This window comes from Triturus cristatus, chromosome 9 (assembly GCF_964204655.1).
Source record: "Triturus cristatus chromosome 9, aTriCri1.1, whole genome shotgun sequence".
Taxonomy (NCBI): Eukaryota; Metazoa; Chordata; class Amphibia; order Caudata; family Salamandridae; genus Triturus; species Triturus cristatus.
Window position 1 is genome coordinate 763,177,689 of NC_140592.1, and position 24,978 is coordinate 763,202,666.

Consider the following 24,978-nt stretch of genomic DNA (forward strand, 5'->3'; position numbering starts at 1 on the left):
GATGGGCTGGACGGGGACTGGAACTGTATGTCTATGTTGTGCGCACTCGTCGCGATCCGTCTTCCGTCATTTAAATTGTTGTGACAACTCATTTTCACACGACCGCTTTTGGTGTAGTGGGTTCTCAGTGTGTGGAGGCCATAGGGGGCCGATGGTTCAGGGCGCTCTGATGATACGTAGGCTCCTCCCCACTTTCTTCTTTTTGGGAGTTTAGATTGGAATAGTCCTATTCTTTTCTCACCCCCTTTATCATAGGTGTACTGTTTTCTTATCTTTTTTCACTCTATTCTTACTCTCTCTCTTGTCTACATTTCGGGTTTATTGGGCGACAGGCACTATGCTGGGGGGGGGGGCAGGCCGTAGCCTCCGCATTGGTGTAGGGTGGGGGGGTAATTTACTGTTTCTAATTAGTTCTATGGGCCTTTTTTTTTTTCTTTTTATGTTTCTGTACTATACTTGTTTCGATTCTGGGTCCGGGTGTGGGGTTGACTGAGTGGGGGCGGCACTGGAGGGGTGCGTAATTGCTCATGTGACTATCCTGTTATATAACTGCATTGCCTCACTGCCTGAGATTTTACTTCCATTGCTGTTTTAATGATGCTGCTGCTCTCTCGTGTGGTGAAGATATCGTGCGGACTCGAATCTCCTTGGTTCTTACTTTTCACTGACTTTTTTCCTGATAAAATTATTTTGAAAAACTTTAAAATTAACCTTCACTTCCCCTCCCCCTGGTGTCAAGGATCTCTCCAGTGTATAATTCATAAATCGTTGCTAATCTTGACCGTTGAAGCACAGGGGCCGTAATGTTTGTATCAGTGCTTAACCGTATCGTGGCCGGCCTGAAGGTTGTAGGCCCGTATTTGTTCTTTTAACATGCACGAATAAAGGTTTTTAAAAAAAAAAAAAAACGAAAAAAAAAAAACAGTGCACAGTGATTTGAATTTCACCCTTTTCCTAATGGGAAGCCAGTGTAGGCCAGAAAGTCTGAAGTGATTGATAGTTGCAAAAATGTGCCATTACCCAAGAGGCGGTAACTTGTCCTCCTCCTTTAATTTCAAAGAATGTAGATGGATACATTCTTTGAAAACGATCACAAGTGAACTAAATGAAATGGAGGAAACACATAAACAGATGGGACAGTTGAGCAACAAATGATATTCAGTTCCATAGATTCCATCTTCACTGCCCTTGTTTCCCCCTCTTCCAATTCTTGACTAATACTGTTTACCCTGTCCATTACCCTTGGTTCACTAACAAATGCATTTCCAGTCACGAAATGTTATATGTTGTCTTTAGACAAAGGGGGTACTGACACATATTCCACCATGATGTCACAATGTATGTGCCACTATTGTTTTATGGTTTTTTTAAAATATTGTATACACATCGACTCTCCACTCCATAACAAATGAATATCTTGTGAATACCATTGAAATGTCTTTCATAGCCATTAAGGTTGACGGATACTTACATTACAACACCTAAACAACTGTCCATATTGTAACAGAGGGCCAGGTGCTATGATCATTGGCATTTATTTAATTTGGTTAATATGCTTGAGGTGTAACTATGAACTATGTACATTTCTGATGGGTTAATACTAACTTGATCCGCGTTTTTAGATGTAATCTACTTGTAAATACTACAATGATCAGCTAACTTCATGTTTGGACAAGCAATGAGGTGTCAGTTTCACAGACATCACGAACGCCCTACTTTACATACAGGCCGATAGATATTTTTCTAACCCAGACACTCTGGGTGGGGGATTCGCTTTGTCTTTTGAAACTTTACGGATGATCAGTAGTCTTATCTAGCTGCTGCATCAGACCGTGCATGCTAGATGTCTACGCCGGTGTTTGACACCTCCTGTGTCAAAGCTTCAAAAGCGCAGAGCTGTCAATAGCACGATGCCGCTCTCTCTCTCTCAAAAAACTTACGGACTGTCAGTAGTCCGATCTAGCTGGCGCACTAAATTGTGCATGCTAGATGACAACGCCGATGTTTGACACGTCACTTGTCAGAACTGTCAAAAGCGCGCTGCCGTGTGAACGCCTTAGACCAGAGACTTCCATTATTGATCTGCAACTTCACTGCCCCCTTCAAAGGTATGTGAATGTGACTTGCGCGAACGCTTTGGCAGAATTAGTATTCCTTTAGGCAGGTTAACTCTCACGCACCACCTGACCTGTCATTTTTAGAGGTAATCAAATCTCCATGCGCTGCCCCTCTCTTTCCTACACTAATTTTCTTACAGTCAAGACTCACGACGAGAGCCTTTTCAATACAATTGACCACTCTTTATAAAAGCATTCGGAAACCCTGACACACCACTTAACACAATGCACACCAAGGGAGGAGCGATCCTCAATATGCTGCTTAATTATTATTTTTTAAGATTACCTCTTACTTTTAATCTCGGATTACCTCTTACTTTTAATCTCGACTCTCTACCTGGATTGAGATCCACATTTTCATAAGCGCGCCACCAATCGCACACAGACATCACATACTGTGTCCTCCCAATTGCCATATAATTGATGGCTCAATTAATTTACAGAAATTGACTGTGTTCCTGGAGATGTTTCCACCATTATTTGACTCTCCACATTAGCAGCTTCTAGTGCTTTTCACGATCAGTTCCAAGACAACGTTCTGGGACGATTCCCCGCCTATCAAGGTATGTCTCCATTACAAGTGACACAATTATCTCACCACTGCCAATGTGAGTGTCGTGCTCATTTACAGTCAATTGTTTAACTTCAGGTTACTGATGACCACGGCGTTCTCCTTCTACTGCATCATCTGGAAATCTCTCTTTCCAGGTATGATTAAAAATGTATTTGCTGTTACAATTATGTCTGAGCCTGATTGAAGTTAGATTAACACGACGCGCTCCCACTCTTTTCCTCCTTATTTATTTAAGGATCTGCATCCTCATGAATAGAACAACGTATTGAAACCATGTCGTTATGAATAGGATGATGTTTTGAAACTCTGGCCATCTGAATTTATTAACATTCATGGCTCGGGTGAGTGAATTGGCTCAATTGGCCGACTCTCTTATATTCAGCGCCACTTGTTATGTTATGTTATGTTATGTTAACCAGATTTGTAGAGCGCACAGCTGCCCCAGCAAAGGGGCTTCCCGGCGCTGTAATGGACAAGAGACCGGAACACAAGCAAAACCAAAGGACACGACCAAGACAGCTCTAGGAATCCAGGGGGAAAAGGAAGGTTTTAACGGCCTTCCTAAAAACCAGAAGTTCATCAATAGCACGAATATGGACAGGAAGAGAGTTCCAGAGCTTAGCAGCAAGCACTCTAAAAGAGCAGCCACCGGCCCTAGCCCTCTTAAAGCGCGGGACTGTAACCAGGTGAAGCCCTGAAGATCTTAAAGACCGTGAAGGTACATACGGCGAGATAAAATGCTCCAAAATCTGAGGGGAGGAGTGCTTCAGAATTTTAAACGAAATGCAAATTGGAACACAATTTTAAAACAAAACATTTTCTCCTCCAGGCTGTCTCTGCTCACCCCCTGTCCTGAAGATGACCCGCCACAACAATCCTTATTGTTGCATTTGTTAGGGTCGAAACGTCGACTGCTTTTTTGTCCAATTTTTCTTAGGTCTCATAGTCCTCAAATGATTGGGCAACCTTGTGCTTGGATTAGAGACACTTGTAATATATATAGTTTGGACCAACATAATTTATTCAGTTTTCCCTGTAAAATCTCTTCACTCAATATGTATATGTATATACACTCAGTCACCTTCCTTCACTTAGGCACTTAATTCACTGTATATTGATGTCACCTGCGTCGTTTCACCGTTTGAATAATTAGAGAGCCCTTTCATGCAATTTTGACTATTTTCAATATTCTTTTTAAAAACATTTGTTTCAGGAACTACTATTTTGTTGGTTAAAGAACACTTAAATCACGAGCACTCGTGTTTTGACTCGCTCCTCCAAGCTCCTCTGTAAACAGGCCTGTAAATCTTGTTCTTATCTCGTCACATTTACTGTGCATTCACAGACCGAAGTCAAATGGCAGGCGCTGTTTTACGAGGGTGCCTGTTTAGCTATTTAACACATGATTGCAGTACGTTAACACTCAGGTCCGGCATCAGTGTGATATACTTGTAATTCTGCGTGCTTGTGAATGACTTTCAAAACATGTGGCTAAATCACAGTTCTATCACTTCAATTTAAAGACTTTATCTTGGTGCTTGTTTACAAACAAAATCAAGTGATACAAAGTCTATGTTTAAGCGCATGTTGTAAAAGTAATTCACACACTTTCATAATTAAATGTAATGTTGCACTGGCAAATAAAAGTTAAATGCTTTCAACATACTGTGTTTCTTATTTGTTTTGCCGGTGCAACATTACTTTTAAATCTGGGTGCATGTGATTTAATTGTAAAACATATGCTTAAACGAAGACTTTTAATAGTTTCTGTAAACAGACTTGTAAATCTTTTTCTTATCTCGTCACATTTGCCGTGCACTCTAATACCAAGGACAAATGCCTGATGCCGGCTTTTGAGGCCGCCTATTTAGCTATTTTACGCATGATTGCTGTTCGTCCACACTGAGGTCCGGCATTGGTATGATATGATATACTTGTAATTCTGAATGGCCGTAATTGACTTTCAAAACACGTGGCTAAATCATGCTTCTATCACTTCAATTTAAATATTTGATTTGGGTGTGTGTCTACAAACAAAATCAAGCGAATCAAAGCCTTTGTTTAAGCGCATGTTGTAAACGTAATTCACATGCATTCATAATTAATTATAATGTTGCACCAGCAAATCAAAGGTAAATACTTTCAACATACTGCGATTATTTTTTATTTTGATTTGCCGTTGCAACCTTACTTTTAATTCTGAGTGCATCTGATTTAATTGCAAAACATACACTTAAACGAAGGCTTTTATTTGCATGATTTTCTTTTTAAATACACACCTAAATAAACTCTTTCTATTGTAGTGATAAAATCGCAATTTAGGTGTGTGCTTTGGACGCAATCACAATTAAAAATGTTTCACCAGCAAATCAGGGTACAAATAAACACAATGATTTGGCAGTGCAACATTACTTTTAAATCTGATTTACTAACAAAATAGTCGCTTAAAAAGGCTTTACATCGGTTTCACGTTTCAGACATGCACTCACATAAAGCTGCTATGAAATACACAGAAGAAAGAGTTGCTATTTACATCTCTCCTTGACGTATTATTTTATCATGCCTGTGCACCTGATTTTCAATTGTCATAGCCATCAAATTGAAGGGTGATCATCGCATGGAAACAACAGTGACTATGTTATATTTACCAACAAACATTTTCTTTATATACCTTTATTAATTTCTTTCATGTGATGAAACAAGATTTATATAGTGGAAACAAACATACTCAGTAGGAACATATACATTGTTCCATGCATGCAGGGAGACCACAATACCAAAAAAGCATTGGCATAGCCAATAGGTCTCACCTTTGAGACCTTATAAGTGTTTAGCCAGATTTATTGGCTTTGCCAATGTCTTTAACAGTGCTTTGTATTTGTGTCCTGAAAGACTGGACATCCACAAAGCGGGCAATTACCATTTTGCCCATAGCCTGAGGTAAAAACTTAAATGTGATGGGGCGTGGCTTAGCAGGCCAAGATGGTGGACGCACCTTGAGTGTGCTCCTAGACCCCTCCGCCATCCGCCTGTAATCCTCCAGTCCTGCGGGCCATCCTTTCCTGACAGCGAAGCCACCTTGGCGTCGCACCTCTGGGCTCTTGATGACGGAAAACCCCGCTTTTCACCGCCATGCCGCCCGCAGTCAAGGCTTGCACTAAAATGGCAGCCTCTCCGTGTTGAACTCCGGTGCCGGGTGCCTCCAAGCTGCGCTGCCTGATTCCTCGCCTGCGGGCCTGGGAAGCGGAGGAGTCCTCCTGGATCCGGAGCAGCCTAGAAACACCGTTGTCCCCGAGGTGCCGACTGTGCCCCTCTCCATTCCCGCCCGACCGCGATCGCATGGTACCGGTTGCGGGTGCCTGGTCCTGGACGTCTGGGTCATAAGAACACGCCTGGCGCGGTGCTGCCGCCTGCTATGCTTGCGGATCGGACTCCTACCGCGCCTCGGCCCCCAGCAGCTCGGCCGCCATTTCGGGTGACGGGGGCTGGAAGGCGGCGGTGATCGGCTTCGCCTGGCCGGAGATGACCCTGGTGAATCAGGGCCTGGCAACCAGCGGTGAGTCCCGGCGGCGGTGGGGGCCCGGGAGTACCTGTGTGAGGCCCCCGCGTGCTCGTGGACGACCTGTGGGGAGGAGAGACAGAACCTGGGTGGCGCTGCCCTTTGCCTGACTTGACTGGATCCTCCTGGCCCCCCCCGTGCCTTGTGGCCCTGCCCGGGTTCTCCGTGGTCTTGGCAGCAACCGATGGTGAAGAGTTGGGGCTGAATTTAAATTCCTACCTGGGGGCGGCTCAGGAGGCGGTGTCGGCTGTGGCCATTGAGCGGCGAGGGGCCCAGGGTGGGGCCCTCTGCCGCCCTCCAGCCGCTCCAGCCTGCTGTTTCCTGGTCCGTAGTGGTCGTGGGGCCTAGTGGTGTGGCGTTGGACATGGCTATTTGACTCCAGTCACACCACCTCCAGAGGCTGAGTCGCCGGCAGCAGGGGCTCTCTGCCGCATTCATCAAGCGGCGGGCTGTCTCAGGTAGCGACCTCCCCTGCAGCCCCCCTGATCTGTGCCCGCCATACCAGCCTGGGCCCCCGACTCTGGCTAGCTGAGGCCTGTCCATGGCTCCTGGGGCAACCGCCCACCGCCCGGCCCACGCATGCGGTTGGGGCCTGATCAAGTGACATCAGCTGCTGTCATCGAGCAGCGTGAGGCCCCAGGGGAGGCCTCCTTCACCGACCCCTCCGCTGTGGTCTGCCTTGTGTGAGGCCCGGTGGGGCGGGGTGCGGGGACTTCGACCCTGCCCTGGTCTGGAACTTTACCACTTTGCTGCTGTTGTGCAGTCCTGTCTGGAGGGGTGGACTCGGTCGCACACACCGAGCGGCGGTGGGTCTTGAGGGAGCCTTCTCCCTTGCTCTGATTAACCTCCCCCCCTTTCCTTTGGACCTTGTGCCTTCTGGGGTGGACTGAAGACCTCCCTGCTCGGTATCCCTTCAGGAGAGATCCTAGGGGCCCCCCTACCCAGTTTGAACGACCTCATGGGAAGGGACAGACCAGCCAAGACCCCTGCTACTCAGACCAAAATGGACTGTTTCACCACTACTGACATGAGGGCAACGCGGACAAGGAACCCCCACCACCATCCTACAAGCTATCCACACCTCACAATCCTCTGTGGAGGACAAGATCGCGGAAGTACGTGTGAACATGACCCTCATGCGGCAGGATCTCTGGAACGCCACGGCCCGGATCCAGGAGACCGAATCCCGGATTTCCACCATGGAAGACGATGTCTAACAACTAAAGGGACAGGTGGCTCGTCTCCAGTCGCACACCCAAGAATTGCACTGACGTGCAGAAGACTCAGAAAACAGGTCCCGACGCAACAACCTCCGCCTGGTGGGTTTTCCGGAGGGGGTGGAACAGGGCCGCACTGTGGACTTCCTGGAGAAGTGGCTGCGATCATGGGTCCCCGAGGGCTCCCTCACCCCCTAGATCGCGATCGAGCTGGCTCACCGTTCCCTTGCCCCTAAGCCACCACCGGGAGCTGCTTCCCGACCAGTTACAATGCAGGTTCTTAACTTCAAAGTCCGTGATTCTATCCTGGCCGAAGCCCGCAAACGACAACGACTTTGTTACGAAATTCATACTATTATTGTCTTTCCGGACTGCACTTGCAAGGTCCAGGGCCAGTGCCGCTCATTCGGTGAAGTCAAACAGAAGCTAAGGGCCCTTAACATCCAGTTAGGCTCCTCTTCCCGGCACGCTTGCGAGTGGTATTTTCCAACAAAACATTGTTCTTTGACACACCTGCAGAGGCCTGGGCTTGGGCAACGAAGAAGCGTCCTCTGCGGATTGGTGACCGGAATCCATCGCCTGGTGATGTGGGCACTGGGTCTGCCCATATTGGGCCTTCTGGCCCCGGCCTCAATGTAACCGCTCTAGCAGGCATCGTGGCCAGCGGTGGGCTCACTCAGACTCCCCGCTGGGCCCCTCACGGCAGCCAGCATTGCTTTCTGGAGAATCTTTAGCTGGGAGACGATCTGGACCCTCTGGTCGCCTGGACCATGGAGGTGCCTCACCTCAGCCCTCTCTGCTGGACCTTCTGGACACAGATCTTTTACGCATTCCAACACTTCTGAGGGACCCGGCCTGAACTCGTTTCTGCCTGCCGGGCTTGGCTCCGCAGCCGGAGACGCCACTTCAGCTCACCACTACTTTCAGTCCCACAGGACTTGATTATGCATATCCTGTCATGAAGAGGGGTCCTCCACGCTTCCCCATTCCCAGGCGTTTTAGTTTGGTTTTTCGTTAAACTTGTTCACTGTTAGGGCAACAGATGCTTCAGTTCCTGAAGTGTAGGGTGGGGGGTTGGGGGAGGGGTTAAGGTGAGGGGACTGTTGTCCCATGTTTTGTTTTTCATTTGTTTTTGTTCTTTCTTCACTTTGCCACACCAGCACTCACATGACACCCTGTTGCATTCCCAGTGAGACACAATAGCTCCCCTTTGGATAACCAATCGGCCCTATAGACGACCTATCCCATGGCCAGACTTCCCTTTGAGACTTTTCCCCATCACTGCCACTATCTGCCACTATACCTGATGCACATTTGCTAAGGACTTCCCTGCGCGTCATGTCCTGGAATGTCAATGACCTCCTGGACCACTTTAAGCGCATGGCGGTATTACGTCACGCGCAACGCCTCGGAGTTGAAGTCCTATTGCTACAAGAGACACATTTACAGGGTAATCACTGTCCCTTTTTAACATGTTACGGTTATGATAGTGTTTGGCATTCGGGATTCGCTCGGGGCTCCCGTGGGGTGGTGATCCTGGTGAAACGTTCCCTCCCTCTCGTGACTGCGCGTGTTATCCATGATGGCCAGGGCACCTTTGTTGCCTTGAGTGGCATGCTGAACGGTGGCACCATCAATCTTGTATCACTCTATTCCCCCCGCCCTTCGATGTTGACAGCGACCCTGGCCAAATCGGTCAACCTGCTAGCGTCACTGCCTCTGGGTCCCACCCTCCTTGGGGGTGACTTTAATGCCGTCTCCTCCCCTGACTTCGACACGACAGGCCTTCCCTCCCCTGGTAGACTCACGCAAGCAAGACAACTGACATCTTGGTCTGAGTCTTTGGGTTTTTGCGATGCGTGGCGTGTCTGGCACCCACATTCTCGGCAGTTTACACATACCTCGGCAGCCTATCACACACAAGTTCGTATCGACATGTTCTTCGTCCCTTTGAATGATTGCTCATCATCCAGGATGTTTCCATCCTCCCTCGGGGCATCTCTGACCATTCCCCATTGATGCTTAATACGGGCCCCCCTCAATGTGTCAAACGTGGAGGCTAAATGCTTGGTTCCTTCAGGATAAGGAGTTCTGGAAGGTGCTGGGACGGGAACTTAAGCAATACTTTCTGGCCAACGAGGGATCAGTACCCTCACCAGGCACTCTGTCGGAGGCTGGTAAGGCCACGATTAGGGGCACCGCTAAGGGTCAGCTCAAACTCCAGCGACAGGCGCAAATGGAGCAAATTACCTCAAGTGAGGCGCAAGCGCTGCATCTTGAACAAACACCCACCCAACCTCCTTACGCCTCCGTGCTCATATTCGCTCAGAGATTAGACAACTTTCGCTGGACACGGCCAAGCTCCTCTTGCGCTCATCGGTGGCCAGGGTTTATGGTTGGGGTGACAAAAATGGCTCGCTCCTCCACAGACTGGCCACCTACCCCAGAGCAAACCGCATAATCCCTGAAATCATGGATCAGGACGGTTGGGTGTATCACTCCCCATCGGAGATGGCCCGCGCCTTTGCCTCAAACTATCGTCAGTTACATGCGGCCAGAAATCCACCCCTCTCTCTTTCCGGCCTGTTGGGGATCAGGACCAGCTGTCTCTCTCGCCTGGACCCCATAACTCAAAATGATCTGGACCGCCCCATCTCCCATGATGAGATTGGGAAGGCGATCGCCCTCATCTCCTCCGGCAAGACGCCGGGCTCTGACGGACTCCCTCAGGAACACTACGCTCTGTATCGCGAAACCCTTCTTCCTCACCTTGCAGGCCTGTTTCAGGAAGCAGCTGAGAAAGGCTCCTTCCCTCCTGAGACGGACATGGATACCATAGTGGTCCTTCCCAAATCCCAGCCACCCTCGCCGTGGTGTGCCCCATTTCCCTCATTAATACTGACCTGAAACTTCGCCACGGTCCTTGCCCAGCGGCTCAAGCCCAACTTAGCAGTGTTGGTGCATCCCGACCAATGTGGGTTCATGCCCTCACGTGGCACCCGACATTGTCTCCGGAGGCTGCAGGTGGCCCTGGTTCACCGCCACTTGCTCACCCCCTACCTAACGCTCTTCCTTGAAGACTTTGAAAAAGTCTTTGATTAGGTGGACTGGGGTTTTTTGGAGGCTGTCCTCGAGGAGATGGGCTTTGGTCCCCGCTTTCGAGGTCTAGTCAATGTTCTCTACGCCCGCCCGAGGGCACAGGTCCTTGTAAATGGGGTCCTGTCGGAACCCTTCCCGTTCTGCAGGGGAACGAGGCAAGGATGTCCTCTTTCCCCCCTCCTCTTTGCTTTGGAGATGGAGCCCCTAGCGACCCTGATACAATCGTGCGCGATGGTGCGGGGTTGGGAATGGCCCAACATCGAAACCGACAAGATTGCTCTTTACACGGATGATGTACTCATCTATTTAGCGGACCCCGCCCGGTCAGGCCCCCATTGTTTCCACATTTTACAGTCCTTTGAACGAGCATCGGGCCTCTGGCTAAACCCCGCCAAATCGGTCCTGGTCCCCCTTCACTTGTCCCGAGAGTGCTCTGATTGGCAGTCCACCATACCACTCTGTCGCCAATCGTTCAAGTACTTGGGGATATGGGTGCAAGATTCCCTTATTCGACGGGGGCCTAGGGATACAATCTTGCCACGTGCTTGCTTACCATTCATAATTGGTTCAATGGGGGATGGTCTGACCCGGCATACAGGCTTGAGCTGGGTGATTTGGGTATGAACAGGGTCCAATCTATGCTCTATGGGGATCCTATCCCGTCCCAAATGCCGGAGGTGACGCGCTCAGGCCTGGCGGGCAGCGCTGTGACACACCAAAGGGACACAGACACTGACCCAATGCACACCCCTGTGGCAGGGGACCTGGCTTAAGGAGGTTTCTGGACTGCAGGGTTTCCTATCCTTGGACCTTATAGGAATTTCACAACTGGGTGATGTGTGGGTGGGGGATCACATGCGCTCCTTCAAAGACCTCCAAACCTGACACTCCCTACATCAGTCACAGTTCTATAAATATCTACAACTGCGTCATGCTCTTCACGCACATCTCATAACAGGCACACGGCTCCCTGACCATAGCCCGCCTGAGGCGCAGATTATGCTGGGGGACCTGGGGAGGGGTGGCAACTCCTGCATCTAGCGTGCGCTGCTCAATAGTACCCCAACTTAGATCGTTTACGTGCTCAGTGGGAGGAATGGGTAGGCACGCTGGAGGAATAAGACGGGCGTGATGCCCTTATGGCCCCCAGGACGGTCATCGCCTCCGCTAATCTGCGTATGATACAACTTTATTATTTGCATGCAGCTTACCTCACCGCTGTACGCCTTCATCGAGCAGGGTTTAGCCCGATCTCTGCCTGCACTAGATGTGGTCACGACCCTGCTGATTTTCTCGATATGGTATGGGCCTGTCCTCGCTTGGCGCGGTTCTGGGGGACATTGAGGATGAGCTCACTGAAATACTGGGGTGGGACGTCCCGCATGACCCGAAACACACGATCCTGGGCATTACTGACGGGCTGGATGGGTCCAAGAATGACAAATAGTTTTTTACTACAGCAATGGTGATGGCTAAAAGGGACATAGCGGCCTTATGGAAAAGCCCTGAACTCCCATGTGTCAGACGCTGGTGGACCGGAGTTGACTGGTGTGCCACGCAAGAAAAAACTATGTATGAAGCACATGGGTGTCCTAAGAAGTATCGGAGGATTTAGGGGAAGTGGTTGGGGGGGGGATGATTTATTCTCAAGGAGAATGTCCTAACACATGCAGTTTTATCATTCATATTCGTGGAATGGGTCGCGCAGATCATTGTTTGTACTCCTGGTCTTCATGGTGTCATAATGTATGGCTGGTGTCTTTTTGTCAAATCAATAAAAATTTGTTTATCAAAAAAAAATTAAATGTGCCAAATATTAATCGTGATGCCTCTGATCAACCCTCGGTTAGTTTGCAAAGGAATAATTTTATTTGATGGGATAAATGGTGGCTGACCCTTCCTTCAACTGATGAACAATGGATTATAGTGGAAAAATACTTTTTTGTTATAGCAACATGTGCTGGAAAACTGGTGTTTCCTAATAAGATCTATAGGGTACCAGCTTGGTAACCTACCAACTGCAAAAAAGAAGATCCAGTAGGGAGAAAGGTACACAAGCAGTGAGCAGGCTTAGACGGAGGGAAAGGGAGGCACATGTAGTTTGAGAGGCTTAAAAGACTATGCAGGGAAAAATATGCCAGAGACAGAGGGACGTGGAGGGAATTGTTAAGAGTGGGCTCAGTCAATGTACAGAAAGGGAAAATAGGGAGGTGGAAGAGATGCATGCAGCGGAATAAATCCTATCTTGGTGGGGGGTGTTGGATGGGGGATTTTGAAAACCTAATAAAAATGTATTCAAACTACACATCAGCATTTTGTAACAAAAAAGAAAGCATATTTTTAAAAGTTAGTATGCGAAGTTGAGAAAAGGGCTCAGCACAAGCAGTTTAAATATGATGCCATCAAACGAGAAGCTGAAGACATCACAAGTGCTCCAGCGATTTAACTGACTTTAGCCTTTGGATCCTTTTAGAGTAGCTCGTACCTTGGAAACCTAGCAGCTATGAAAACACTTCCAGTATAGGATCATAAATCACTACATAAATGTTGAAATAAAAATATAACAACCTAACTAGTTAGGGAGTTTAAATTACTACAAACATGGGTAAGAAGTGTGGGCGGAACGTAAGTTTTCTGTACCTTGCTTATCACCCGGTCAAAGCCGGAAGATCGACACATGGCATTGATTGCCTGTTGCAGGGTACTGGTGCTCAATGTGCCGCTCATGGTTTCCAGCTGATCCTCACTGCCACTTGCTGAAAGGCCTGTGCAAGGACTAGTATGGTTATAAATCGTCTATGAGAAGTGGGAGTTGCTGCAGCAAAGCAAGTTGAGTGCACGTACAGGCCAGCAATGCCTGCTTAATCTCTGCCTTACGTGTTATTAAAAAATAAGGGGTAAGGTGGTAAGGATACAATGGTCCTATGACCCTAAAGCCAACATGAGGGTATTTTTTTAATATCCCCACTAACTCCACTAATAAAGGGAAATCCTGGAGTTAATGGAGGATTTTTAATCTTTAAACCCCCTGGCCTACTTCTCCTAAGCGCTCCATGAAAAATGGTTGAGCCCATCCTGACCTTTAGGAGTCAGGGTGAACCCGATGATGAAGCATGACTCTACTAGAGTGTGAGGGTTATATAACAAAAAATAATGTTTTCCTTCCCCGCTCCTAAGCAGACGGTGTACCACCTAAAGAGAGTAGTACCCCATGTAACACTTAATTACAGGGTGGAATACTTTTTTGTCTGGCTAGTATCAGATAGGGAGGACGTATCCCTCCAGCACCTCTTCCAACAAGCAGAAGAACCTCTCCACCCTTGTGATTTGAATTAGGGTGTTTCCACCCCTCTTCAGGTCAAAAACCTATCAGCATGCCAATACCAACTACGATTAATAATGGAGAAATGTTTATAACTATGATATGCGTCTTGAAAATAAATTATAGGTCCAATTCTTTAAGAAAGTCCAAAAGTGCACCAGCAAGTGTATGTGCATGCACTTCTTCACTCTTCGGTTTTACAGAACTCACACGATTTAATAGAAGCAGGTCTGGAAATCATATACGTAGTAAACTTGTAAGTTCCGTTTTCGCATAAGTAAATATACACGCATGTACTTGCTCTTGCAAACATCTGTTGAGTGATTGCAAATTCACTTTCTAAATAACATGTAAGTTTGTAGCTGTGCACAGACTCACAGGACATTTCAACCATGGAACTGCCACTTCCAGATCGTTTTTAGCATTCCAGACAGGTGACAAATCAAAGCATTGCTAGGATCCCCTGATTCCATATGATCCCTGGCATATTCAGAGATGTATTATCAGAGTTTTGATATAATGAGAATGCTATCATAATTGTTCACATTACTGCAGTACATCAACACAAAAAAGGTACTGTTTTTTTTTAAAAAAAAAGTAGATTTCAGAAGCATCCTGTCCCTTTAACAAGTAAATAATTTGTAAAATTCCACACCCCTTTCAGAAGCACTCGTTTGAGATCCCTAAGCTCAGAATCTCCACCGTCAGACAATTCTTCTCTGGTGCAGCTATATCAGCCTGGAAGTTGTTGCCTACTAGACTCCTGAAGCCATCCCCTTTTTTGGTCATCAGGAAGCAACTGAAAGCTCACCTGATCAAACATTTCATCTATTCTTGACTTCTGTTCTTAGCTATAATTCTTATTAAAATCTAACTGAACTGTTACTGACCTCTTGTTTCATCTGTTATGCATCCCCCAAGTTCTAGTACCCCCAAAATAAAACCATGCCTTCCAACTGATATATCCCATTGCTTCACATTCTATATAAAACACCCGTATACCTCAACTGTTCTGATGATGTTATATAAATGTTTAAATACATTAATAAACTGCAAGAAATCGGACTGCTGTTGCTCAGCTGGGATTGAAGAGGGTCTGAGGATCCTAAGCACAATGACCTGTTTGGACTGTGAATAAAAGTCTATAATATTTGTTGTTTCAGGTGCCCCAAATATTGTATGGCGTTGTAGTGAAAAAGGAGCCGGAACCTGCAGAAGAACATCAGCTTTACGAACATTCTAGATTTTCTGAGGCACAGGGTAAATATGTAATTTCTTGACTTTAGATTTTTATTACATGTTGTAATACCCATTGTAGGAAGGTGGAATCTGACTGCATGGTTACCCCCACTTTTTTCCTGGTGTTTTGCTAGTTTTCGACTTAGACTGGGGTCCTGATTAGCAGGATCCCAGTCAGACTATCTTCTTTCTCCCTAAATTTGTTGTTCATGTACTTAACATTTTACTAAGAAGATCAAGATCTCCTTCTCAGGAATCTAATCATTCTGGTACTTCTGTAGGGACCTCTGTTTCTCACAGGACCTCTGCTTCTCATAAAAGGGAGTCCTCTTATGAGAAGAAGAGCCAACTGATCCAGTTTAAGAGAGATAAGCTCAGAATCAAGAGAGAGCAATTGGCCTTAGATAGGGTATTCCTGGAGCTTCAGAGAGCTTATAAAACGTTGGGGCTATAGCCCCATGGTGGCAGCAACAGTGTCCCTAGAGGTAGAGAACATACTCATGACCATAGGAACCTGAACAAGATTGTCCCTCCCTACCAGAGTGGGGATGACATCCACAAATGGATAACTGCACTGGAGAGGGCCTGTAAAGTACAGAAGGTCCTTCAGGAGCAGTGGGCAGCAATCTTGTGGCTTTCCTTTGCAGACAAAGGTAGAGACAAGCTCCTCACTGTTAGAGAAGAGGATGTTGATAATTACAAAGTCTTGAAGAGTGCTCTGATTGATGGGTTTTGCTTAACCACTGAACAATACCGGATTACGTTCAGAGATACCCAAAAGGCACAGACTCAAGACTGGGTTGACTTTGTAGATTTTGCTACTACGGATCTGGAAGGTTGGATACATGGCAGCAAGGGGCATGACTTTTTAGGATTGTACAATTTGATTATGAGGGAGCAGATCCTTAATAATTGTCAAAACCAGCTTTTACAACAGTACCTGGTGGACTCTGATCTGACCTCTCCCCGAGAATTGGGAAAGAAGGCAGACAAGTGGGTCAGAACCAGGGTAAAGCCAAAGAATCAGGGTGGTGGCCAGAAGAAAGATTCTTCCAAAAACCAAGAGAAAGGTGGGGATAAATCAAAAGATAAATCCACTACAAGGCTCCAAAAGTCCTCTTCTGGGGGCAGGTCCCAAACTCCTTCCTCCCTGAAAAGAAACCTTATTGCCATGTCTGTAAGAAACCTTGCCACTAGAAAAATGACCCCATTTGCCCTAAGGTCAGCAATAAGGAAAATGTTCCTCCTAGCAATACTACCACTCCTCCTGGTACTACAAGTAGTAATCCACCAGGTGGTAGTAGTGCATCCAAAAGGTTAGGTGGGTTCTCATGGGGAACTGAGGTGGACCATAATTTAGAAAGGTCCCCCTCACAGGCCTCCTCAGTCTGTGATGGTGGCATGGGATTTGCCAATTTCACTGTCAGTCCTAATTCTTTGGGCAAGTACAGACAGGAGCCACTAATAAATGGTCAGAAGGCGTTGGCATTCAGGGACACAGGGGCTAGTGTCACCATGGTGACAGGGAAGCTAGACCCCCCTCAACAGCTTTTACCTGAGTTTAAGTACCAGGTGACCAACATTGATGGTATTAGGACAGATCATCTCATGGCCATAGTCAATCTCAGCTGGGGAGGGGCCACTGGCCCAAAGAGAGTGGCAGTGTCCCCAAACTCACCTGTGGATTGCCTGTTGGGTAATGATCTGGAAATTTCAGCCTGTGCTGAAGTTGAATACCTGGCCCATTTAAGAATGTTAGGCCTCCCTGAGAGAGTTGGTGGGACCCATAGGGCCTCAGCCCATCCCCAGGGAAATTCTGTAGTGGTGGAGCCTGAAAGAATAGCCCACTCCACTCCACCAGAGAGCACAAGGGTTGAAGAAAAGTCTTCTTCCCCCAGACTATAGGTAAGGGTCAGCTTTCGCAGGGAACTGATCCTACCCCTAGTGAAGGAACTGCCCCAGAGGTGGTCAGGCCTGTCCTGCAACACCCCTGATGGCAGGGGACCCTTCCAAGGTGGTACCCAGTCTGGAGCAGGTAACCTGCCCCTCTCTACCCTACCTTAATCAGCCTAGGGCTGCAGAGGTCAGGGAGGTCAGTGGACCCCTAAGGGCCCACTGTCCAGAGGAACCCCCTCATCCACAGATTAGGGGCACCCAGTCTATAAGCCCTAGCCAGGTGAAAATTCCTCATCACACTGAGGGATCCCTCTTAACATTGAATAGGGACCACCCCCAGATGGACTCTGGGACCAAGTGGTTCCAAACCTACCATGTCCCTCCAGTATTCCAACCAAAGGGACCCAACCCCCAGCTGTAGGCAGCCAGAGGTTGACCCTTAGGGCCAGATACAACTCAGTCATGGAAAGAAAGGCCTCCATGATGACCAGTGATCTGAGGAAGCTGTGGCCAACTTTATTAGGGCCTCACTGCTCTACTCATACACCCCACCAGCCTTTTACTTTGCCAAAACACCCTACAGGTAGAAATCCCAACTTTTGGAGACCATCCAATACCCTTAGGGGTAGGGACTGCTTAGTGGACAATGAAACAGGGGGTATCCATGGTAGTGCAGGATCTTCCTTATATGGCCACTTAGTCAATAAATGCTCAACTGGCCAAGGTTAGCCTCATCTCCTTTCGTTTGGGGTGGGTTATGTAGGAAGGTGGAATCTGACTGCATGGTTACCCCCACTTTTTTCCTGGTGTTTTGCTGGTTTTCGACTTAGTCTGCCTGGGATCCTGCAAATCAGGACTCCAGTCTATCTGCTTTCTACCTAAATTGGTTGCTCATGTACTTTAGGTACACTCCAGATTGGATTATGGGGTACCCTTACAAGTCCCTAGTATATGGTATACTATATACCCAGGGCATAGGTACCCCCTGGGAGACCATTCAAAATGACTCAACAGGTCTGCGACAGCAGCCTGTGTAAGGTGGTGCATGCAGACCTTACTTAGATATAGGTTCACTACATGTACTCCATATCACTGCACATATAAACCTATCAGTCACCCCTATGGCAGGCATTATCAATCCTGAAGGCAGGGTGCTGGGTTTTATGTGAGAGGGTGTATCTGCATGAGCAGAGCCCCTCTGCAGCCTTCGGAACCTGTATTCCGGGGTTGTTTGTGATGCAGCAACCATATACTCTTAAGTGCATTATAACCTTGCGGTAAATGCTAACTTTAAAACGGCTGCATTGAAACATGTTGTGTTTGGTGTCAAACACCTTGGAATCATACCTCCACACCAGTAACTGGTGTGGGAGGTATGATTCCACCCTCCTAGAGGGAGAAATATGACAACACCTCTACCCGCAGTACCAGCTTTCTTGACCCTGGCATCACAAGATGGATGCTGCCAGCCACAGACACGAGTCTGCCCTCCTGCTGCTGGACGAAACTCCAGCAGGAGAGGCTGGACAATAGGTTTCCTATCACAGGGAGGTGTGACCACCTCCCAGACAGGCTTTAGTGTATCGGGGCTGGGTGGGTGCACTCTGAGAGTGCTTTGATGTCTGCACTGGGGGCACATTTGGTGTCCCTGTGCATAGTCCAGCTCAAACCGGTTGCAGGAGCCATTTGCTCCTGCTCTGGCGCAAAACTGGACAAAGGACATGGGTGTAGCCACCCATCTGTCCTGACCCTCCCATAGGTGGGTCCCCAGAGTTTGTCCCACCCCTTCCTTGGGTATAAAGTAGGAACCCCTGACTACAGGACTTTGGATTTACCTGGATGAAACTCTGCTACAGAAACCAAGTACTTCATCTAGCTACACTACGATGGATGACTGAAGAATCTCCCTTGGAATAAAGGAGTTACTCCCCTGCAAGGCAGGCACCTGAAACGCATCTGACCGGTTTGCATCTACGCAGCTCCTGAAGGACTCCGAAGATTTCTGCAACACAGGAGGTAGGTTCCCGTGGTCCCTGAGGTTGATCTGTGCTCTCAGTAATTCTGAGACCCGCATCCCTCGTGGGGACCGTGCAACCCGAATCCCTGGGCACCGTGTACATTTGCAGCAGCATATGCTTTTTGGCGACCCCTGAGGCTGTGCTTTGGGCTACTTGTAGTCCAGACCCCGAGCAGTTTTCCACTGAAGATTTCCGGCCTACACTCCACAAGTGTTCCGTGGGCTGGTATTTTGTGATTCAGCTCGAGTTCCCTTCGCGATCCCTGGTCTGTCGAACTGTGGGTACCTGAGAAGGGAACTTTAACTTTAAGTGGGCTTTCCTGGTTGCTCCAGACGAGCCTTGACTCTCCTTGGGGAGTCCCCAGGACCTTGCTGGTCCTCACCAAAGCATCTTTTCTCTGACCGCGTGGGTTGCAGTTGTCAAGGCTTGTTGGTGTTCAATCCGGACACAGACCCCCCAGCACTCGACATCCTTCATAGGACAGCTCACCTGCAGACATTGGTCATCGTCGACGTCTCCTGGTCCCTGTGGCTGCAGAGTCAAGCTACACCTCTTCTCACCTGCAACACTGACATCGGTGGGCATTCATCTATCGTGCCCCTGGTCACTGTGAAGTGACCCAGACTCTGTCCCCTCTGCTTTTGGGTTCTTCTCAGCTCTGATCCAGGCTTGGCTCACACTGGACACTTCTTGTCTTCTCGGCAGCAGCACTTCTGCGCATCACGCCATTGAAATCAACGCACGTTCCCGACACCACTTGACCCCTATGCACCCGGCTCTCCTGGGATAGGTAACACTGGTACCTCATTTCTCTCAAGGGTGCTGGCCTTAGAACCTTCTATGTTCCAAAGGGTTAGCTTGAAGTCCTCTCCTAAGTCCTTAAACTTTAAAATTCCAACTGCGACTTTCCCATAGAGTTGTACGGAGCTCGCGGCTGTGTTCTCACACTGCACACGTCCTCCGTGGGTCCCCTGTGTCACTACCTTGGGTGGTTCCTTGGGGTCACAGCGATTCTACGTACTCTTAGCACTGTGTCTAGTCAAGTCGTGGTTGTTATACCACTTTCTTAGTATATGGTTTGGTCTCCCCCTGGAGCCCACTGTGTATTGTGCTATTTACTGTTGTTCTAGTGCTTTAATATTGTGTACCTTGTTCTCTAATCTCATAAAGAGATTAGTAGAGAGTGTTTATTAATAAATACATATATTATATATATTTCTTGTGTGGTTCTCCTTTCATTTGGTTATTCAGGATGTTATAATCTGGTAAACCAAGCTGCTTTACATTCCTTCGAGACTTAGCCTGGAAGCTGCTCTCCATAGCTACCACTAGGATAGCTTTCAATAAAGGTTGTCTTTAACCTAATCATCAATATGGGTCGTTTGGACTGGTGCAAGGTGCCCACTATAACTAGTGGACAGCATATACCAGGCCAACTTCTCACACCCATTACTGCACTAACAGACAAAACAACAATTAGATACTTTTTAGAACATACAAGTTCCTTCTTCAAGCATAAGCAAATGCACCAACAAAACCTAAATAGATATCTTAATTTTTGGATCTGTTGCATTCATTTATTTTTGGGTGTTAAAATCTGAAGTTTGAGCCTGATCACTAAATAACATTTGTAATGAGAGCAGAGCTGTAAATTATCTTTGATTCAAAACTTTACTAGAGGTGAATTTTGAACCTACTGCTATACGAGACTAAGGTACTTCCAACTCTTCTGTATGCAGTTGAAAGTTTGACAAATTACTTTTTGTAAATCAAATAAATTGAAATGTCGTCCTAACAAGACTGACAACACTACAGATTTCCTGTGTAAGTATTCTACCTACAAGCTAGTCTGTTAAGTGTCTCGAATTGGGCTCATGGGGCAATTGCCAGATTGTGCCACTGGTCAACTACCTACTCCTTTTAGAGATTATGTTAGGCATGAACTTTCAACTGACACAGTGGATCTGTTTACATTTTTATAAACACATTTTGTATTGACAGGGCTGAATATCACCTATTTAAATATGATTAATTGGAGTGCATTCTCACAATCTATCTATCTGACTTTGCACATTGTATAAATCTTAAATTGTGCAAAATAATAGTTGAATCTGCATGATTGAAAAGAAAGTAGTAGTATCTCCCTCTTTGCAAGGTCACCCTTTGCAATGTTTTTTCTTGATTTTTAGAAAGTGGAAATCTGCCACTAAAGTGTTTCACAGATAGATGGAAGGAGAAGCAAACACAATGATGTATTTGTCCTCTCTGTTACTGTAAAATGCAATTCATAAGTCATTCCTTGTATGTCTGTATCTTGTTACAAAATACATGATTACAGTTTTAAAGAACAGGTTTCTCCATAACATAGTCAGGATTGCATACTAAGCTTTGGACGTTATGGCTCTGCCAACTTCCACTGAGGGTTACTGCTTTTTGAAATTATTTTTAATGTTATATTAATTATTTTTATCCTCAGTACTAATGTTGATGACTAATGTAGTATTTGTTGACCTTCAGTGGAGGCCTTGAGCAAGTAATAAACATATTATTATTACTAAACTATCTTTCTGGTAAGCTTAATGCAAAATCAGTGATATATGTGGCCATTGTACAATTTAGCCTCCCTCTCATGAGCTCGTTACAGCTTCATGCATTGATATATTCATAGTTGCTGCAGTTGGAATTGCCTGTCATCCTTCACATATAGTTTTAGTTCTTTTGTGGTTTTCTGTAGGGAATGGAAGTTAATTATGCCTTGGTGTCATTGACAGGGAAGTTCTTTTTGCAGTCCTTTAGCACTGGTGGTCTTCTGTAGGGAATGGAAGTTAATTATGCCTTGGTGTCATTGACAGGGAAGTTCTTTTTGCAGTCCTTTAGCACTGGTGGTCTTCTGTAGGGAATGGAAGTTAATTATGCCTTGGTGTCATTGACAGGGAAGTTCTTTTTGCAGTCCTTTAGCACTGGTGGTCTTCTGTAGGGAATGGAAGTTAATTATGCCTTGGTGTCATTGACAGGGAAGTTCTTTTTGCAGTCCTTTAGCACTGACGAGACACCTGGCGCTGGTGCCGTTGTGCAGAGAAGTACAGTGCCCCTGTTTTTAAAACACTGCACTGTCTAAAGCCCATCCACTTAACTGAGAAGTTGTTGGGCTTAAGTACATGAGCTGCAGATAGGAGAGTTAGGAAAAAAGAATGGTAGTTGCCACTCCCTGTGTCTGAATGGTGACGTCTGTAGCTCTTGCACTAACTCAGAGACTTTATATGTTAAAATTATGCACTTCAGACTGAGCAATGCCTTAAAAACAAAACACACTTACAGCAGCTGAAGGAGCATTTCACACACTGGATGTTAGGAGGGCAGTTATTTATTAGTGTGGTAATTCAAGGCACATTAGACAAGCACATCATTTGTTTGTATCCTGTGCTGTGCACCTTAATGGTAAAGAAGTAACAAAGGGAACAATTGCTTTTTGGAATGTACAGACTATTGAACTGTGTTGTCCAACTGCAGCCATCTTTGTAAATGATACCAAGGCCAGATTTCACTTATGGATAAAAAGTGCTCCATTGATTTATATAGGTAATGTACCACTGATTGATATTCTTGCAGCACAAAAGGTTCTTCTCTATATACTTTTAGAAGACATTACTATTTAGATATTAAATCATGAAGGAGACTGAAGTATTGGTAACTCTTCTGAACCAGTTGTTGTCTTGTATCACACCCTTCTTCTGTATAATTAACAGTATGTGAATCTTCTGTAGGCTAACCCTACAAAAGAAACTAATAACTTACCTGTAACAATATGTTTGGTGCTTGAGGCTCATTTTGATTTATGTGTGGCCCTCTTGCCTTTGCAGTGAAAGGGAGTGCTGCAAAAACAGGAACATATTTGCAGTTAAACATGCCATACAGTACATCCACCATACATAACCTAATCATGGAGAAAATATCTGAAGATGATGGTCACAAACTGTGGCATTGTGGGCCTACAGTCAATATTATCATGTATCATACGGACTCCTTCCATAGTCAATGACCAAAAAAGATCCTTTTTTGAGGATCTTTCTGAATCCAACCACTAAATGGTGATATAATGAATAGTATGACATGGACAAGCCAGAGAATTAATGTGAAGAGCTGAGTCAGAATGGAGATAGGCTCTTTTTTCTGGCTATAAGAGCTGAGCCAGAAAAGAAATCATCAAGAAAATCCTTTAAAAATAATTCTTTGCTTTTCCTGATGTGTGGCATCCCACAATCTGCACAGGTCCCTCCAAGTGGAGCCTCCATCAATGGGAAAACCAACAACTTGCTCATAAAAGTCTCCACTTTAAGACCCCCCCTTTTATTAAGAGGTAGGGCAGTGGCAATCTCCACTGCACAAACAATAGTTAAATTATTTGAGATGTAGGGTTCTTTGTATGACGTGCAAGAGCCAACAGTTTCCAAAATTCCCAAACAACAGTATAGATAAGTTAATGCACCAGTGTTGGAATCCTTTATGTTTCCCACCAGTTACCAAGTCACAGATTACAATTGAAATGGCATGATCCATAAGGTTTATGTATCTTATTTTTTAGCTATTTCTGTGTACTCTTTTTTTCCAAGGTGACACAATAAAATAGCTAATGTGGGTGGCACTGCATTTATAACCTACAGGTAAGTTGTTAGACCTTGCCGTTTCTGCAGAGTCACCCCAAATATTTACCTTTACCTGCCTTTCTTTGCTAAATCAGTTTTTGTTGGATTTTTCAAACACTGTGCAACTTTTCCCTGCTAGCCAGTGTAAAGTGTGTATGCTCTTTCCAAAAAACATGGTACAACTGTCATAAACCTGAATGGCACATTTAATAAGTCCCTAGTAAATGGTACTGCAAAGCCTGTAAACCAGATGCTCCACAGCATCCACAATAACTTCAGAAGTACTAAGTTATAACCGACAAACTGATTTATTCTGGGAGAACCCTGCCATACAGGGAAAGGAGTATTGGAAAGAAAATATTGATGAGAAAAGTATTTGTGAACCAAATATTGGCAAGTTCAAGGTAAAGAAGCCCTATTTGGAAATGCATTATACCACAAGAAATTATATTTCCAAATGAAACCATCCTGCAGAATACCTGAGATTTAGAACAATGAAGGACCTTAAAAACACCTTTAAACCAATGGTCAATTCAACACTATTCGCTAATTGCCAATCACAAATGAACATTTCTGTCGCTGAAATAAATTATATGATCCAGAATGAAACTTACAATTCCTCCCAATTCCTGCCTGAAGATTTATCCATATGGTCCTATGATTCCAATACAGGGATACATCATTTCCTTTCCAGCACCTATGGTCCTAAAGCTAATTGTCCTGGACCATGATATAACAAACGCATACCTGTAGTCGTTACTATATATAGTGTGGTTAAGCTGTGTCAACATTCGTTATCACATTCCAGTCTTCTGGCTTTTGTCTCTAGCCAAGGAAATATGGCTCTGCAAGTGAAACCTGCCTTTTGATGCGTGAACTGTACAGCTGAAATCATTCAGCCCCAGTGACCTTGATAAACACATATGACGACATAAGCCTGATACTAATTCCCTAATATGTATGTTTCAAGGTCAGACAGTAAATGCATAAATTAAACATGTAGTTTGAATTGGTATTCTTTTGTCGTATTGGCTCATACTGGTTATGTCATGTACTATCATACCGGTTCATTTTGGTTATGTCTGGAACAAGGTGGAAGTCCACAATGTAGGGTAAAGGTCAGTGGTCATTCCTATAAGAAACCCATGGAATGACTACCAATTTAGATAGGTCTTCACCCCAGGTTATCACAAGAGGTCCTGTGAGACTACCGTACTGCTGCAGCTTCTATCCCTATGCTGAGAGCTGATACTGAGCCAGTGCCGAGAGAAGAGGTGAGCCCAGCTGGTGTGTG

The 24,978-nt window shown here is 46.0% G+C and overlaps 1 protein-coding gene across 2 annotated transcripts in view; it reads left to right on the forward strand.

Annotated features, from left to right (window-relative positions):
- The window catches only part of LOC146798805 (uncharacterized), a 105,390-nt gene that overhangs the window by 18,575 nt on the left and 61,837 nt on the right, over positions 1-24,978 (forward strand). For both annotated transcript variants that reach the window (XM_085626114.1, XM_085626115.1), the window contains exon 2: positions 15,052-15,148. In XM_085626114.1, coding sequence (XP_085482240.1) covers positions 15,052-15,148 — 97 coding nt within the window. The remainder of the gene's footprint in view (positions 1-15,051; positions 15,149-24,978) is intronic.